The 20,675-nt window shown below is 32.2% G+C and overlaps 1 protein-coding gene across 9 annotated transcripts in view; it reads right to left on the bottom strand.

Moving 5' to 3' along the window:
• Positions 1-20,675, bottom strand: part of LOC139703458 (lysine-specific demethylase 6A) — a 188,852-nt gene that overhangs the window by 18,547 nt on the left and 149,630 nt on the right. For all 9 annotated transcript variants that reach the window (XR_011705766.1, XM_071606909.1, XM_071606916.1 and 6 more), the window contains 4 exons: positions 19,970-20,118; positions 16,631-16,745; positions 12,569-12,756; positions 11,213-11,354 (listed from right to left, as the gene is read on the bottom strand). Coding sequence is in view for 8 of the 9 variants with exons in the window: in XM_071606909.1 (XP_071463010.1) it covers positions 11,213-11,354; positions 12,569-12,756; positions 16,631-16,745; positions 19,970-20,118 (594 nt within the window). In the remaining variant the exon portion in view is untranslated. The remainder of the gene's footprint in view (positions 1-11,212; positions 11,355-12,568; positions 12,757-16,630; positions 16,746-19,969; positions 20,119-20,675) is intronic.

The following is a 20,675-nucleotide window of genomic DNA, read 5'->3' as shown; positions in this document are numbered from 1 at the left end:
ACAACAGAAGATAAATTAGATCCTTATTTCTTAACCTATACAAAAGTTAACTCAAAATGGATCAAAGGCCTTAATGTAAGATTTGAAACTACAAGAAGAAAACAGGAGAAACATTTAGAGGTACAGGCATAGCAAATAATTTCCTGAATAAGAGTCTGACACCCGGTATATAATAGCAATAACTGACAATGGGATTATGTCAAATTAAAAATCATCTTCACAGTGATGGCAACAATTAACAGAGTGAGTAGAGAGCTTCTAAACTGGGAGACACTCCTTGCCAGCTACTCCTTTTATAAGATGCTTGTCTAAAATATAAAAAGAACTTAATTATTTTAACACCAGAAGAACATGTAATCCAATAAAAGAATGGACAAATGATCTGAACACACCCAAAGAAAGAGGTGCAAATGACAAAAAAACATTAAAAAAAGAAAAAAAAAAAAAAAAAAGAATTCAACATCTTTAGATAGCAGAGAAATAAATGCAAATCAAAACTACACTGAGATTCCATCTTACCCCAATAAGAATAGCTGTTATAAAGAAAAAAAAAAAAAAAAAAAACCAGGGCTGGTGATGTGGTTCAGTGATAAAGTGCTTGCCTGGCATGTATGAGGCCCTGGGTTCAAATCACCAAGCCCCCCCCCCCCCCCCCCCCCGCCAAAGAAAGAAAGAAAATAAATAAATAAATAATACTGGCAAGCATGCAGGGGGAAAAAGTATTATAGGGAATGTAATTAGTATAGCCAATATGGAAAACACTACAGAGGTTTCTCAAAAACTATAGAACTACCTATGATCTACTTAAACCATTCCTTAACTATATATACCCCAAGGAATTAAAGTTGTATATAAGGTGGGAAGCTAATGTCTGCCAGAGCTATTAAATTCAGCAAAGTGCAAGTTACAAAATCAACAGCTTTCTTATATACCAACAATGATCTGCTGAGAAGGAAATCAGGAAAACAATCTCATTCACAATAGCTTAAAAAATCTCATTCACAATAGCTTTAAAAAAAAGTAGGAATAAATCTAAAATGGAGGAAAAAGACTTCTAAATAAAAACTATAGGACACTGAAGAAAGAAACTGAAGAAGCCCTCATAAGATGGAAACACCTCCAAAGTTCAAATAGGCAGAATTAATATTGTCAAAATGGCTATACCACCAAAAGCAATATATAGCCAATAATCCCCATCAAAATAAATGATATTCTTTATAGACTAGAAAAAATAATCCTAAATTTCATTCAAAAGAATGAAATCCCAGAATAATCAAAGCAATTCTAACCAAACTAAGAAAAAAAATAAATAACAACAAAAAAATTAGTTAGGCTTCATGTTACCTGACTTTAAATTATACTACAGAGTTATAATTACAAAAACTGCAAGGTACTGACATAAAAACAGACACACAGAAGACACAGAGACAAACCCACTTGGATACAATTATATGATCTTTCCTTTGATCTCCACCAAAGTGCCAAAAAACATGCCCTGGAGAAAAGACTGTCTTTTTTAGCAAATGGTGCTAGGACAACTAGTTATCTATATGTAGAAGGACAAGACCAGATACTTTTATCCCACCCTGAACAAAAATCAACTCAAAATGAATCAAAGACCTAGGAATTAGACAAGAACAAAGGAATTCCTTTAAGAAAGTGTAAGGCCACCACTCCAACATATAGGTGCAGGCAATGACTCTCAAAACTTAGGAATTTAAAGGAATGATGTCAAATGCTTCTGCAGAGCAAAGGAAACAACTAAGAATGTATAGAGAACTTACGGAATGGGATAACATCTTTTTTATCTACTGTTCTGACAGAGGATTAATACCCACCTTATATTAAGAATTCAAAAAAAATTAACAAAAAAAGCAAATGACCCAATTAATAAATGGACCAATGATCTAAACCCCTCAAAAGTAGAAATACAAATGGTCAATAGGTACACAAGGAAAAAAAATACAACAGCATTAGCAATTAGGGAAATGCAAATCAAAATTACAGTGAGATTTCATTTCATTCCAGTCAGAATGGCAGTCATCAAGAATACAAGTAATAAGTGCTAGACAAGACAATCAAAAAAAGGAACACTTTTACTCTATTAATGAAATTGTAAATCAGTACAATTATGATGGACATCAGTTCCAGGGACTAGGCATGAAACCACTATGTGACCCAGCTATTCCACTCCTGGATATTTATCCTGAAGAATTAAAGTCATCTTACTGCAGTGATACTTGCATATCTGTGTTTATAACAGCACAATTCATTATAGCCTAGGTATCCATCAATAAATTAATGGATAAAGAAAATGCAGTGTACATATGCAATGAAGTTTTATTTGGCCATAAAGATAAAAGAAACTTTCAGGAAAATGGATGGACTTTGAGACTACTGTGTTAAATGAAATAAGCCAAACTCAGAAGGTCAAGGGTTCTGTGTTTTTTCTCATGTATGGAATCCAGAGAGAAAAAAAGGAAAAGGTGATAAAGAAGGGAGTCTCATGAGTATCCAGGGAGATCAGCAATGCAAAGAAAAGGGACCAGTGGGAGAGGAGAGATGGGGAAAAAGGGAAATACTGGAGAATGATATTGGCCAAAATATACAGTGTGCATATAAAAATATGCAACAATGGATCCAACCATTATATAAGATTATAATGCACCAATAAAAATACAGAGAAATAAAAGCTCATGTTCACAAATATAAATAATTTTTTGACAATTTAATAAAATAAAATGTAATTTAGAAGTCTCAACACCTAACGCAAGAAAATTTGTGAAAAGTACAAAATGATATAAATTCATATAGAAAAGTAGTTTCAATTTTAAAAAAAGTAATAAAGTGAGTTATAATGTAAACATCATTTTCCACTATTAAATTTGTGCCTTGTGCAAACAGAAATTCAAAATCATAGTTTTACTATTTTCTTCTAACACACTAATTTGGTATTAAACAATTATTATTTGACATATTTAGAGTGTCTAGACTCTGAAAAGGAAATAGTTTGATTCAAAGTGTTGCCTTAGATTTGATTTATAGAGTAAAATATATTATTTTTATAAAGACAAATATATGCATGCATGTGTATACACACACACACACACACACACACACACATTCCTGCTCCCCCCAAAAGACACATTTGTCCAAAGAATTTTGGAAAGGGGATTATGACTAACAGCACTTGTGTGAACTCTTTTCTAAATATTTTGTAACCTGATGGAAAACAAAAATAAACTCTCCAGCTTGACTTGGTTTTAGCTGACTTACAAAAAAAATCACTAATTTTGGAGGTCATGCAGCTGAGCAATATATTATTAGTCACCTACTATCTTTGCTGTAAATAATACTTCTCTGACACACATGTCAAGATGATAATGATTACTTAAGTTACTTTATTGGAACTTGAAGCCTGTCTTTTGATGTTGGAAGGCCCAAAACTGCTCTCAGGCCATTGTTAATATTGTCATTTTCTGGACATGAATACTAACAAAATATATGCAGATCACTGGTTACTTTACTTCCGATTGCCTCATACCCTGCTTCTTCATCCCATAAGTATCCCCAAACCAGATTATCATAGAGTTTGATTTGAGATGTGGATCTTCCACCTCCATGCGTGTATGACTTACTAATGAAATATTTCTCTTTTCCAAAGCTTGTTGCTTCAGTGATTGGCATACTATGCAGCTGGCAAATGGCCCTGATTCAGTTTCATTCTCAGAAGATTGTTCAATCTTCCATGTGGCTTTCTAGTTATTCCTTATCAATCCTTCCATCAAAGCAAAGGTTGGTTTTATACACACACACACATATGTGTGTGTATATATTGTTTTTCTTCTGATTACTTAATTTTTAAAATTTATTTTTATGTGGTACAAGGATTAAAGACAGTGCCTCACAATGTACTAGGATATCAAAAGCATGACACATCACACAGACGAATTAGAGAGTCTGAATTCAAACTACTTGAAAATACACTGTTGGAGAAAATAAAGAAGGGAAATGAAAATTGGGAAATTTGGGACAATGTTAAAAAGGTCAAATGTTTAGGTTTGGTGGGCTTCAAGAAGGACATGAGAATGCCTAAGAGATAACAGCAAATTTATACCAAACTTAGAAAAAGATACAAATAGTCAGCAATAGGAAGGTTAAAGGTCAGGATTTAACTCATTCAAGTCTACCCCAAGACATAAGAAAAGATTCCCAATGTGGCAAGAGAAGAAACAAACTATCCCTACTGATTTGAGTGTAGATGCCTCAGCAGAAACCTTTGGCCAGAAAAGAGTAGCATCAAATTTTCACAATACTGAAGGAAAAATCTACCTACCAAGAATATGGTACCCAACAAAGTTAACTATACATTGCTTGTAAGAAAGTCATTTCATCTGAGGATCTGCATAAACTGAAACTAAAGGAACAGGGTAAGATACTACATGCAAATGGAATCCAATAGAAAGCAGGAATAATCCATACCACTATCAGATAACTTTAAGTAAAAGCAGTAAAAAATGAGATAAGCAAAGTCAATGTATAATGATAAAGGGGTCAATACAACAAGAAGAAATAACTTAATTATAAAGATATGTACACCCAATATTGAAATATTCACATATATAAAACAAATGTTAATAGATTTAAATGAAAAGAGGATTTAAGTTATAACTAAGGATTTTAACATTCCATTTTTTTTTTTTTTTTTTTTTGATACTGGGGATTGCACCAAGACTGCTGTACTACTGAATTATATCCCCACTCCTTTTTTATTTTCAGACAGAGTTTCACTAAGTTGTTTTGTGGTTAAATTGCTGAGACTAACCTTGAACCTTTGAACTTCTTTCCTCAGCCTTCCAAATTGCTGGGATTATAGATATGCACCACTAAGCCTGGCTTTCAGCAATGGACTGCTCATCCAGATAGAAAATCAACAAAGGAACCTCAGAGTTAACAAGCATGTGGACCAAAAAAGGACTTCACGTACAACCCCAGAATATTCTATCCAACAGTTGTTGAATATAGATTTTTTTTCCAACAGCACATGAATCATTAATCAGATAGGTCACAAAACAAATCTCAAGAAATTTTTAAAAACTGGAATCATATAGAGTATCTTTTTTGATTATAATTAAATAAAATACGTCACTAAAAAGAAAAACTTTAAAAACTATACAAATACATGAAAGTAAGCAACTTACTTTTGAACAAATAAAGAAATTAAAAGATTTTAAAATTTCTTGAAACAAATAAAACTACAGGCAAAACATACCTAAAGTTATGAGATGCAGCAAGTGTAATGAAAGATAAGTTATAGTTAATAGTAGTATTATGAGGAAAGCTTATAGCAATCAATTACTACATTAAAAAAAGAACAAAGGTCTGAAGTAAACAAGACAAAAATTGATCTCATAAACTAAACCCCAAATTAGTATAAGAAAGGAAATAATAAAGATCAGAACAGACCTAGCAAAGACAGTGTTCTGCTCTTCCACACTTGTTCAAAGCAATTTAACTGAGAGAAATATTCATGGTCCTGGCCATAATCCATTCCAACTCAACCCATGGTGAGCACTGCAAACAAGATATAGTATGGGGAGAAAAGCCTCTGTATATCACCCTACCCTCAGGCATACACAATCCTATGAAGACTCAGAGAAAAACTTCACCTAATGTTTACTTGCTCTCAGCTAAGAGAAATATTTTCAGTTCTAGTTATTGATCCTTGGAGGGCTGGGGGAGAGGGGAGTGCAACAGAAAGAATCTGAGAAAGAAAAGTCACCCAGGCCATCCCTCTGTATCAGCATGTAAAACTCGGACGGGGGATGGGAGACAGAAGTTCTCTTCCTCCTCCTGAATAGATAACACTCATAGTAGCAGCTGGAATAACACCAGGTTTCTTTTTTCTTTGTCCCTATGCAGGTCCAATGCCTTATTTACTCTGCATCTTGCCTGATAATTGACGAAACTGACACTGAATGCCACAGATGTCATTACTGACTCCACATGTAATCAAAGAATAAGTGTTTTAGGTCCCCCCAAACTAGTAGAACAGTCAGTAAGAGACTCTTTCGGCTCACAGAGCCAAACCAAACCAAGGAAACCACTAAAACCCAAAAGAGGCTCACTGCTCCCACCATATAGAATACAACCCAAGTACTCTGCTACCTACACACATCTGCATAAAAAGCTTGAGTATCTCCTCTGCCTATGTGACCCACAAATAATATATTAGGTATCTAAATAAATCTTAACAAATTTATATATTCACCTCTGATATAAATTACACTTACTAATATAATTACTGATATAATTATTAATCACAGCAGAGAAGCTACAGGAAGATTATAATATCCAGGTGAATAAATTTGATATTTAATAACAACTGATTCCTTAAATACATATCTTTAGGAGAAATGTGTTTATTGAGAAGGACTTCCCATAAATGTGGTAGAGAAACTCATTTCACCACATGCTTTCTGAATCTCCATATAGGACACAAGAAATACAATAAAAAAAGTAAGATGATAAGTCTTAAATTCCTAAATCTCTAAGTGGAAAATTCTAAAGATATCAAAGTGGATAAACACCTGATAATTAGAAGCTGTGATTTTTTTTTTTCCCAACAGTCAATGAAACTCAAGAGGATATAGAAATACAGTTAAATGAAACTGGTAAACAATGTGTAATATGAATGCACAACTTGACAAAGAAACAGTTTTTGAAAAAGAACCGGAAAAGAACCATTGATTAATTAATCAATGGCTTTTTTTAAATGTAGAAAATTGAATATTCACATATACAAGAATATATGTCTCTCATATATTGCAAAAATCAACTCAAACTGGATTGGAAGCCTTAAGTGTTAAGATCTGAATGTATAAAATTACTAAAAGAATATAAAGGGGAAATGTTCAGGTCACCAGAATGAGCAAGGATTTGGGGGGGCAACATCACAAAAGTGCAGAAAAAAATTACAGATGAAGAATCAAATGAAACTAAAGCTTTTACAGAGCAGAAGAAATGTTCAGCAAAATGAATAGACAACCTATAGAAGGAGGGGTTATATTTGTAAATTATATATGTCAAAAGGAATTGACATCCAGAATTAATAAGGAATTCCAGAAACTCAATAGCAAAAAACCAAACTACTCAAAATTTAAAAAGTAGACAAGAGAACTACACAGAAACTTCTCAAAAAAACCACAAATAGCATATATGTATGTGAAAAAATGTTCAACATCACAGGAAATGAGCATGAAAACTACAATGAGATAGCATGTCCCCACAGTAAGAATGGCTACTACCAAAAAAGACTAAAGATAAGTACTGATAAGGATATGAAGGAAAGAAAACAAACGCACTGCAGATGTGAAAATTAGAATAGACAGTATGGAAAACACTATGTAAATTACTTCTAAAATTAAAAATAGATCTGCCACATGACCCGGCTATCCCACTACTAGCTATATAGTCAAAGGAAATGAAATCACAATGGAATTCTTTTCAGCCATGGAATACTTTTCAGCCATGAAAGAATGTCATCTGCGACAACACAGATGAAATTTGAGATCATTATGTTAAGTGAAGTGAAGCACAGAAAGACAAGCATGATCTCACAAGTGGACTCTAAAACAGGTTGCTCTCATAGAAGTTGAAAGTGGATTGATGATTGTCCAAAGCCAAGGGAAATGGGGGCAGAAATGGGGAATATTGATTAATGGATATTAAGTAACAAATTGGTGCAAGTTCTGTTGCACTCTCCCATAGTGAAGAATAGGCTTTGATAATAATGACATAAGAATGAAAGTAGACACAAAACAATTAGTTCTCATCATTGACTGCCTTAAATTTTTATGTTACATTCATCACATAAAAGGCACAGAGAGCTAAATGGGTTAGAAAACAAGACCCAGGAATGTGCTGGGTCTTAAGTTTAAAGGTAACACACAGATATAAAGCAAAGGAATGAAAACAACAACAACAAATTCCATGCAAATAACCAAAATAAAACAGAATAGCTATATTTAGGAAAACCACTTCCAAATCCAAAACTTCTCTAGAGAAAGGGAAGGTCATTATGTGCTTATAAAAGGATCTATTCTACTAGGAAGTACAGGAGTTGTAAATAAATACGTACGCAACATCAGAACACCTGAAGGTAAAAAGCAAATACTGACAGATCTGAAAGGAGAAACTGACAGTATTACCATAATAGTTTGAAACTATAATACCCTACTTATAATAATTATTGAACATTCAAATAGAAATCAATTTAAGAATTGATAACACTACAGACCAAACAGTATATACCCAATAGCAGACTATACATTCTTCTCAAGTACGTGTATAACATTCTCAGGATAGATAATACGTTAGGTAACTAAACAAATCTTAACAAATTTAAGATCAAAATGATCCCAATCTAATCTAGAATCTTTTCTAACAGTGAAATCAAACTAGAAGTCAACAATGTAAAAAAAATCTGAAATGTTACAAATATATGGAAATTACATTTAAAAAAAAAATCGACCACTGGGCCAAATGAAAATTAGAGAAAAATTTAGGAAGTATTTGAGACAACCAAAAATAAAAACACAACTTACTTAAACCTCTAGAATGCATCAAAATAGTACTAACAAAAAAGTTTATGAAAACAGACATGTACATTTAAAAAAAGGAGGGTTTCTCAAATAAATAAGTTCATAGAACTATAAGAGATTGAAGGAAATAGACTGCAGCAGAAATAACTCATACATACAATAAAAATCCTAAAAATGAGCAAAAAATACATTTTAAAAAATGTCTCAACTTTACTAAGGAAAAAGAAGATTCAAATAACAAAATCACAAGTGATAGAGAAGACATTATAACAGATGCTGAGAATTAAAGAATTAAAGTGACTTTTATGAATGAATACTAATATGCTGATAACAGGATATCCAGAAAACCAAGAAACATTCTGCCTATCACATAAGTATCAAGAAAAAGAGGGCTAGGGATATAGCTCAGTTGGTAGAGTGCTTGCCTTGCATGCACAAGATCCTGGTTTCAATCCCAGCACCACAAATAAGAAAAAGAGAACCTGGACATATTAATAACAAATGAAGAGATTTAATTAGTAATAAAAAATAGAGTGGTATGCCAAAAACATGTAGTAGTGAAAGGAAAGTTGTCAAAAGGCAGCGGAGGTGGAAGGTCCATAGGGGGTACACAGGCAGGGGGTTTGGATGCACACTTGCCTGGTTACTTAGAACAATGGGGGAGGACAATATCCAGTTTAGCAGCCAGCGAAACTTAGCAAGGCATTTAAGTGGTAAATTAACCCAGGTTCATCATCAGTATTATCAAGGAATAATAGAAAAAGTAGAAGGGCTAGGAAAACAGGACAGTTGCATGGAGAATTATGAAATTGGACCATTATTTCATATCATACAAAAAAAATTAACTCAAAAAGAATTAACAGTTGTCAGGCATGGTGGCACATGCCTATATAATCCCAGCAGCTCAGGAGGCTGAGGCAGGAGAATTACAAGTTCAAAGCCAGCCTTAGCAATAGAGGCACTAAGCAACTCAGTGAGACTCTGTCTCTAAATAAAATACAAAGTAGAGCTGGGGATGTAACTCAGTTATTGAGTGCCTCTAACCTGAATACCCCCAATCCTCAAAATTAATGGCTCAAACATAAGAAGAACTGAAACTGTGAAAGTACCAAAGGAGGACACAGTAAAAAAGCTTCTTGGCATTGGTGTGGGCAATGATTTTGGGGACATAACACCAAAACTCAGACAAGAAAAGTGGAACTAAATAAGTAGAACTCTTATCAAACTAAAAAGCTTCATAGCAAAAGAAACAATCAACCAAGTGAAAAGAAAAAATAAAAAATGGGAGAAAATATTTCAAACCATACACTTGATAAGGAATTAATACTACAAATACAGAGGGAATCTTCATAACTCAATGGGAAAAAATAAGATAATCTGATTTTAAAATGTGCAAAGAACTTAAAACAGACATTTCTCTAAGTCATTGAAATAGGCAATAGGTATATAAAGAATGCACTACATTTCCCTACTAGTAGTAGGGAAATGTAAAACAAAGCTATAGTAAGATATCACCTCACATCTTTTAGGATGGCTATTACATAAGGACAATACAGAGATTGGCTGAGATGGAAAAAAAAAAAAAAAAACCCTCTTAAAAAACGGTTGGTAAGAATGTGAGTTGGTATAGCCAACACAGATAATGGTACAGAGGTTCCAAAATATTAAATCCTTCAACTACTACATGATCAGCAATTATATATATATTCATGACAAACAGGAAATGGAATCAGTTTAAGTGTCTGCTAATGCATATTGAATCTATATACAATGAAACAATAGTCTTAAAAGACACATACTGCATGATTTCACATACACATGGACTCTAAAACTGTCAAATTAACAGAAGAACAGAGTTAGGTTACCAGAGCTGAGGTTGAATGTGATTTGGGAAAATGTTGGTCAAGGGTGCAAAGTTTGTTATCAAGTAAATAGGTTTTAGGGGATGTAATGTACAGTATGAAAACAATAGTCAAAATCTAAAGGGAGACAGTGTTCTCACTATACACACATAAATTTGTTAATTATATGAGGCAATTTTATAATGGCCTTAACTAAATTTCTAAATGCATAAGTGTATCATCTTAATGTAAAACATAACATCAAGTGTATATCTTTAATATGTACAATTTTAATTGCTAACTAGATCTCAATAGTTGAAAAACAGAAAAAAATGATAAGATAAACAATAATTTTAAAATAATGAAACAACTTGAGTTGTTTTGGGAAATAAATTTTTGTTAGAGTACAAGCTGAATTTGTGAATTTACTGAAAATCAGCTGTCTTTATTATTGTACTATAAGAATCCTGATTATATGTAAAAAAAAAAAAAAGTATGTTGTTTTTAAAAAAATATTTTTAGCACTCAATGGATTGATTATTTATTTATATGCAGTACTAAGGATCGAACCCAGGGCCTCACACATGCCAGGCAAATGCTCTATCATTGAGCCACAACTCCAGCACTCAAAGTATATTCTTTTATTATATTTTAATAAGCTTTCTGGACCATTTTATCATTTGAGGTCAGGATTCTTTAGAGGGAAAAAAACTTAATTATTGCTCCCTACTCCCAAAATGGACTACAGCAGTTTTAGAAAGTACTCACTTAATCATTTCAAAAAGCTTTGGATCTGAGACTTTAATGTTTCGTGCCATATTCCAGGAAAGATGAACCATGGGCACAACTGACTTCACATTTTGCAACTTGTTCCATTCATACCGTTCCACTGCCAATTTATACTGGCAGGCTAGGGGGGAAAAAAGCAACTGTCATAAAATAATCCAAATTAACAAATAATGAGAAGATAGCTATTATTACATCTCAGGTATAATTTCCTCACTAATTCTAAAAATCTTAAAACATGAAAGATTTGTTTTATGGTGATTAAGTTTTCTATCATGTAAGAAATACAAATACTTGAAGCATTATGCTGGGTTGTTTTTATATCTTATATTATTTCATCTTTGCCTATCTTTCTTGATTTTCCAATCCATATTTGTAGATGGTGAAACTAAGGTCCTGAGGATTAAAAAAAAAAAACTTATTGAAGTAAGGAAGTTAAAGATGTAGAGTACAGGTAAAATTCAGATCTTTCTGGCTCTAAAAGTGAGACTGTTCATCTTATTAAAAGCTTATATTAAGTGTCTTAGTGTTTCTTCAAAGTTGAGGATAATTCCAAAACTTTAAAAAATATATATAATATCTGTATTTATTTCAAAATGTTGGCTTGCAAAAGCCTGCAATAGGAACTGAATTTTTTCAAAACTCCGACACAATAGCATTGTGTCAAACCACATAAAATAAAAATTCTTAATAATTGCTATTGCTTTACTCTTCCATAAAAAGATCCTTTATAAATATAAAACATGACATTCTAAGATATTAAAAGCATATCTCCTATGTCTACAGAGAAATATATTCATTATTCACTGAAATCTGTCATTGAATTGATGTTTTTAACATGAATTTAATCTTGGTACGAGCAATTAAAACTTGTTCTGCTTTTCCAGGAAGGGACAGCAGAAGGGAGATACTGGGGATTAAGCCCAGAAGCACTTTACCACTGAGTTACATCCCCTGCCTTTACTTTGAGACAGGGTCTTGCTAAATTTCAAGTTGCTGAAGCTAACCCTGAACTTCTGAACTTCCTGCCTCAGCCTGAGTTGCTGAGATTAAAAGTATACGCCACCACACCTGATGATTTTCTATTTTTTTCTTTCTTTTCTTTTTTTTTTTTTTTGTACTAGGGATTAACTCAGGAATATTCAACCACTAAACTACAACTCAGTTCTTTTTAAAAATTTTACTTAAACACAGGATCTCACTGAGTTTTTTAGCACCTCACTGTTGCTGAGGCTGGCTTTGAACTTTCTACTTTTAATGAATTACTTTTTAAGAAAAAACTACCTAATGGAAACAATCCCTTAAACATTAAATTTGTTAGGGAATAACATACAATACCTGTAAGTGGTCCAACATTCCAGGCAATGTTGTTGCACCACCCAACAGCCTGCACCCAATGCACAGTGCCTGCATTTATCCAGACCAAATCTCCAGGTCGCTGAATAAATCTATACACAGGAACATTTGCTTCATAAAGATCTTCAAGATTTGGCCACCAAGAACTCATTAGAAAGTTCAAATTATTTCTGGGGGAGGGGGAATAAATAATACAAAGAATTATTTTTCATCAAAGATCAGAAGATAATTTTAAAAGTTTTAAAAAAAATTACATTTATTTCATTAAAGAGTTGAGCTGCACAAGCACTGTAAAGAGAACTGCATTTTTTAAAAGTGAACACTTCAATGTGATAGAATCCATATTTGGAAAAATTAACTGCATGAGTATTGGTTGACCTGGGCAAACATTAATGACTATAATCTTTATTTTACTATTCAAACACCTAAAAGTTAAAGTTACATTTAAAATAGAACAACTTCTAATTTCATTTCAACTGAAGAAACTTTTAATATCTAGTTTCTATAATACAGAAGATGAGGATTATATCAAGTCATTTAAACTCTGAACCAAAATATTACAGATAAAAGGACTAGAATTTCCTTTAATTCCTAAGACAAAATTGAAGTGAGAGTCATCTTCTAACTGTTCTAAAATATAAGCAAAAAAGGGGTATCTCTTTCTATGTGGGCTTAGCAATTAGTTGACTAAAATGAAGTTGTTGAGTAAAACTATCAAAAGAAACACATATATGTACATATAAGGTTTATTAATTTATTTTAAATACACTGTGGATTGAATTCAGGGATGTTTTCTTTTTTAAGTGTTTTGGTAACAGTGACTGAACCCAGGGGAACTCTACACTGAATCATATCCTCCCAGCTATTTATTTGTTTATTTATTTATATTGGCTGTTTTTATTTATATATATGTAATGAATCATATATGTATATGATTCATATTAAATCATCAGAAAAGCATAGAATATAATTTGTTTTAATTCAGACCCAAGTTTTTTCCCTTCCCTCTGCTTCCCTTCTTCCTCCCCATTTCCTTCCCTTTATTCTACTGATCTTCTGTATTATAGATTTTTTTTTTTTTTTTTTTGAGACAGGGTCTTGCTAAGTTGATGAGTTTGGCCTTCAACTTATGATTCTCCTAAAGGTCACTGAGATTTCAATCATTGTCACCATGCATAGATAGTTAAGGCTTAATTTTGAAGTCTAATTTTTTTTTATCACTCTCCTTCATTACAATATAACTGTTGTGATTCTTTTATTTACATTGATGTTTTCACAAAGAATTGATGATATACTTTACTTCACACTAAGTTTTCTCAAGAAGAAATGTATACTTAGAAATGTTAAGATATAAGAAACAGCACTTGTTAAAATGATAAAAGATACTTTGTTGACATAGATTCTTATTTTCCTCCTTTTCTCCTTCTGAAACTAGTGTGCGTCTACAAGACCCTAACAAATGAAGGATAAAAAAAAATCATGTTTTCTTCATATTTCTAAAGACTTATTACAAAAAGTAAATAAACAAAAAGAAAAAAAAAAGCTATAAGTATCAAATAAACCTTACCCCTAATTTACCCATACACTACAAATTGAAACTGAAGAAAACTAGAGAAAAAATATTTTTTAGTTAAGATGGAAGAGGGGAGGAGGAGAAGAAACAAAACTAAAACAATTAATTACAGTGGATGGGGTAGAGAGAGAAGATGGGAGGGGAGGGGAGGGGGGATAGTAGAGGATAGGAAAGGTAGCAGAATACAACAGTTACTAATAGGGCATTATGTAAAAATGTGGATGTGTAACCGATGTGATTCTGCAATCTGTATTTGGGGTAAAATTGGGAGTTCATAACCAACTTGAATCTAATGTATGAAATATGATATGTCAAGAGCTTTATAATGTTTTGAACAACCAATAAAAAAATAAATTAAAAAAAAAAACTAAAACAATTAAGACAAATGGACTGAAAATCAAAACACTTGAGTTTTATATGTAGAGCAACAAACTATATAAATTATGTATCTCAGCAGCATTGGTCCACATGAAAAATTAAGTTAGAGTGAAATTGTACAAAAGGCATCTACTTTCTGCAACTTAAGGTAAATAAATCATTTTAACTTCGAGACAGTTAAAATAAGTGAATCATTTCACAAAAAATTTGATATTATTATTCCAAGTTCAAAACTTTTTGAATATTACTTGTTTTCAACTATCTTTCAATGAAGGACTCCTTTCTAAACAAAAACGAAAGAAAACAAAACTCTTGATAATCCAGTTTCAACTCAGAAATAATGAATAAAATCACAACTTAGGGATAACAAATACAAAAATATGTATAGTAATATCAAGAAATTCTTTATTTAGTACACTGGACCATTCCCATGACACTTTTCTCTTAAATTTCCAGTTTGCTGCTAAAAAACAGTTCAGATTAAAACGTTTGCTAACTTTTAAACTCTGAAAATTTTTTGTTACATCGAGAAAACATACAAAAATAAATAAATAAAGATGGAAATTTGGGGGCTGCGGATGTGGCTCAAGTGGTAGCGCCCCGGCCTGGCACGTGCGAGGCACTGGGTTCAATTCTCAGCACCACATAAAAATAAATAAAGATATTGTGTCCACCTCAAATAAAACAAAAAAACAAACAAACAAAAAAAGATGGAAATTTGGGGTAAGTTATCTTTTAAAAAAACTAAAATGCACTTATTACCAAATAAAACATGTTTTTTATTTAGATTGTCCATTAAGTATAAAATACAAGCTACTTTTATAAAACTATAATGATAATATACTACATTTTCTAAAAAAAATCTAAAACAAAGTATTTTGAATATTTTCAGCCAAAAGAAATAATGTGTAGGGCTGGGGTAGTGGATAAGCGGTAGAGCCTAGGATGTGTGAGGCCTGGGTTGATCCTCAGCACCATGTAAAAATAAATAAATAAAATAAAAGGTATTGTATCCAACTACAACTAAAAAGTAAATTAAAAAAAAAATGTGGTAGCACACACCTGTAATCTCAGCAGTTTGGGAGATTGAGACAGGATATTGGGGGTTTAAAGACAGCCTCAGCAAAAGCGAGGCACCAAGCAATTCAAAGAGACCCTGTTTCTATACAGAATACAAAAAAAGAGCTGTGATTGTAGTTCAGTCGTTGAGTGGCTGACTGCCCCTAAATGTAATCCCCAGTACCCTCCCACCAAAAAAAAAAAAAAAGTTTAAGGAAACAGATATGTTTAACCCCATGTGAACATTATACAATACACACATGTATTAAAGCATCACATGGTAAGTATTTTTTTGTCAATTAAACATAAAAATACTTAAATTTTAACTTAAAAAATTACTGAGTTTGGGGTCTATCAACACTAGAGTTGTTGCCTATCATGTGTGAAACTCTGATTTTGATCCCTACCACAGAAAACAAAACAAAAAAAAATTATTGTCGGATATACATCTGAATTAATTTTAAAATAGATCTTACATATGAATGACTATGAGGCTTCTGTCCCATTTTATCATGTGTTGTATATATACAATACAGATTTTTCCCCCTAATTCCACTGTCAACTTTGAAAAACTAATGAGAGTCCCTTGTTTGAGGCACTGATAATAATGTTATGAGGCTGACTCACAAAAATACACAAAACTAAGTTATTAACAAGCTACAGAACAATTTATTTAAGAGTTCTTATCATTTAAAAAAAACAATTATAAAAAGCCTATTTTTCCCTTAAAGCACATCTATCAAAAACATGTTTATATCAATTTTTTAACTCTAACATAAAAAAAGAGTTTACTTTCTATTCTCAATTTTTATCTATTACTAATTTAGAGGCTGTTTTTTTAAATATCTTTAAGTATCCCATGTAACAAAATTTTTTTTTGATTTAAAATCAATTCACTTAAAATAAAATTTCTGCTGAATAAAAAATAAAAATCCTATAGTTCTATGAAGAAACTCAACTTTGTATATTGTCTGGTACAAAAAACATTTTTTCACAATCATATATTAAAAGAAAATTTAATTTCTGAAACCTACTTTTCACAGAATTCATTCAGAACACCCCAATAATCTTCAGGTACAACAAACCATTCACAATCACCTGGGCCAATGTTTATGTTAACAGAACAGAAATTGTTATTTTCTTGGTGACCTAAAAAGTAAAAGAAAATTAAAGTCATTATCATAGTAAAAATTTAGTGGAGAAAATGCCTTTAATTTACTGGAGAATTTTGAAGACTAAGTGGAAAAGAGACATCTAGAAGTGAGAATAATACATTAAATGCAATATATACCTTCTAATTATGATTTCCTCTTTCCTTTTGATACAAATAGTATCAAAAATTAATAAATTAAAAAAAGAAAGTTTTCAAAATGTAAATGGGGTTTCAGTCATTTTGTAGGTGCTATCACATCCCAACCTGATGTAAGGTAAAAACCTGTTGACTCTTTCATCATGGGTAAGTGGATAATACTGCTCATGGTTTGAGGCTTTAAAAACTAAAATTAGAGCTGGGCATGATGGACCAAGTCTGTAGTCCCAGTGGCTCAGGAAGCAGAGGCAGGAGGGCCATGAGTTCAATACCAGCCTCAGCAAAAGCAAGGTGTTAAATAAAATACAAAATAGGGCTGGGGATGGAGCTCAGTGGTCTAGTGCCCCTGAGTTTAATCCCTAGTACCCCTTCCCCAAAAAAATTAAAATTAGAGAAAGGCATGGTGGTGCACACCTGAAATCCCAGGAACTCTAGAGGATGAGGAGACAAGAGGATCACAAATCTAAAGCCAGTCCGGGCAACTTAGTCAGCAAAAAATAAAAGTTGCTGAGAACATAGTTCAGTGGGCCAATGCCTCTGGGTTCAATCCCTAGTACCAAAAAATAAATAAAAATTAAAATGAGAGTAGCTGGAACACCATAGGCAAGGCCATTCATTTACCCATACTGGAAGAGCTACAAGTACCATATATATGATCTGATCTTAAGGTCTATGAATAATCTGAATTTTTTTTTAACACACAGAGCATTCAGATTGTGAACTCTATTACAGAGATACCATTTTTTATTTATGTAACAAAAAAAACAAAAAAACAAAATTCACATAGAACAGCAACCCAAAGTAATGTTTCTTTTAATTATATCTAGAAAACAAAACATATCAGATTTCTGCCAAGAAATTCCTTAAGGTTCCATAGGAACGTAAGTTGAAAAATATACTAATACTCCCTTACTTAACTAAAAATCCCAAACATTTTAGACACTCTGACAAAAGATATTTTTACCTCCTCTAAATTTTTAATGAAAAGAAAACATTTTCATTACATGCAATTTCACTTAAGGTTTTCAAAATTAATAGTTATAATTTTTGTGCTCAAACTGTATTAGTCATTGGCAGATTTGCAAAAATATTCTTATGTGATGTTCTCAGAGACCTACTGAATAGCAATATCATGACTTTTGTCAGAAATGAAAGCTGATTCTCACTTCTTCTACCAAACAACAGATTGATAACATTATTATTATGAAGTTACACTGCATTCTTCAGAGCTCAGAGACGAAAATTTTTCTGAACTGACTCAAGAAAAAAACACCATTTGTCACTGTTATTTGAATATTGCTGGCCATGGAAATTTTGTTGCAGCCTTTGAAATTTTTCCTAATTAATTAAACTTCCAAATTAAACAGTTTAAAGAGATCTTACATGTGAAATTTATACTAAAGTAACCTTATTTTGAAGATGAAAAAAAATTCTCAGATCAAAATTAATACAAATTCTCAATTTTTCATTTCTTTACAAATTTCAGTTTCTATAAAATAATAGAACAAGCTAGATCTTCATTCCTATGTATATTTGCAACACATAACAAGTGAGATTCCCATTCTCACATATATTTGTAACATATCAAGTCTCACATATATTTGGAAAATATCAAGTAAAACTTTGATTATCCTAGCCCTTAAAGAAGAATTCTGTTGACTAAAACTTTAGATAGTTTTTGTAAATCATTTTTTTAAAAATGAAGGGGGAAAAAAAACGGAACAAATAAGTAAAACAGCAGTACACTGTATTTTAAGTATTATCAATAAAATTTTTTTTCACATATGGTTCAAATAAAGAAGTTCATGATAAAATGTGATTCTTTCTTACAATAACTGTAGTGAAAAAAAAATTAGAAACACCTGACAGTTCGAAGTCAATAGAATAATAATTTATGGCCTTTACTCAGTAAAGGACTTAATGCTCCTTTCCCAGTTTAATTTTTTAAATTACTTTATTCTCTACACCTAAGGGAACGAAATAATACTGATATTAGTTATAATTACAAACACTTATTACAAAGAAAAACAACTTCAAAAAAATCATTTCAGTTTTAGTAATTATAAATAGATATAACCTATTCAATAAATGGTAAGGATCTGAACAGACATTTCACAGTACAATCGATCAACAAATAAATGAAAAAATGTCCAACATCTCTATTAATTAGAGAAATGCAAACCAAAAACGACACTGAGATTTCATGGCACTTCAGTCAGAATGACAATTATCAGAGTACAAGCAACAATAAATGTTGGTGAAAATGTGGGGGGAAAGGTACACTTATACATTGCTGGTAGGACTGCAAATTGGTGCAACCACTGTGAAAAGAATTATGGAGATTTCTCAAAAAACTTGGAATGGAACCTCCATTTGACTCAGTTATCTCTCTCCTGGTTTTATACCTAAATCACTTAAAATCAGCATACTGCAGTGACACAGTCACATAAATATTTATAGCAGCTCAATTCATTATAGCTAACCCATGAAACCAGCCTAGGTGCCCTTCAAATGATTAATGAATAAAGAAGTTAAAGAAATGTGGAATGTATTCACAATGAAATATTACTCAGCCATAAGGAAGAGTGAAATTAGGGCATATGCTGGTAAATGGATGGAGCTGGAAAATACTATGCTAAGCATAATAAGCCAATTCTAGAGAACCAAAGGCTGAATGTTTTCTCTGACTGCGGATGCTAATTCACAATAAGAGCATGGGGGCTAGGAAAGAATAGAAGTAATTTGAATTACGCAGAGGGAAGTGAAAGAAGAAGAAGTGATAAGGGGGTAGGAAGGACAGTAGAATAAATTGGACATTATTACCCTATGTTCACATATGATTACACAACTTGTGTACCTGTGGATCATGTACAACCAGAAGAATGAGAAGTTACAGTCCATTTATGTATGATATGTCAAAAGACATTCTACTGTTATGTAACTAATTACAACAAATTAAAAGAAGAAAGTAAATAAATAAATGCAAAGATATTGATTCTGTGTGTTTTTTGATTTAAACTTTAGTTTTTTAACTATATAAGATATATTCGTTCATAAAAATCACCTGGTGTTCTACTCCCTGGAACTTTCATATATAATTGAACTGTATTCATGCCCGGGATGGTATGACCAACATGGCTTAGAAGATTTCCTGCTGATACAACACGTACAAAAGCAGGAAGTTTAGTCAGCTCATGTAACTGCAGCTTCCACCTGCAATAAAATAACAGATTGAAAGTGAAATTCTTTGCAAATACTAGTGAGAATTAATCAGGTCCTCAAAATTCTTTTTTTTTAAAATATTTTTATAGCTTTATTTTATTCATTTATTTTATGTGGTACTGAGGTTTGAACCCACATGCTCATCAAGTGCTCTACCACTGAGCCACAACCCAGCCCCATCCAAATTCTTATGATTCAATCAGAAGATGTTACACATAGAAATATTTTAATAGTAATAGTAAAGTGTTTTAACTTTTTTCAAAGAGAAAACTCCTAAAATAGAGATCACCAAAAAAAGTCTCATATAAAATTTATAAAAGCCTAATAAGTGAAATAAACAATGTACTTTCTATTTTTTTTTTTTTTAGAGAGAGAGAGAGAGAGAGAGAGAAAATCTTAATATTTATTTTTTAGATTTTGGCGGACATAACATCTTTGTTTGTATGTGGTGCTGAGGATCGAACCCGGGCCGCACGCATGCCAGGCGAGCGTGCTACCGCTTGAGCCACATCCCCAGCCCTGTACTTTCTATTTTTAAGCTTGTAAAT

This window comes from Marmota flaviventris, chromosome Y, assembly GCF_047511675.1.
Source record: "Marmota flaviventris isolate mMarFla1 chromosome Y, mMarFla1.hap1, whole genome shotgun sequence".
Classification (NCBI taxonomy): Eukaryota; Metazoa; Chordata; class Mammalia; order Rodentia; family Sciuridae; genus Marmota; species Marmota flaviventris.
Note: the sequence above shows the minus strand (reverse complement) of the source record. Positions and strands in the feature narration are given on the sequence as shown.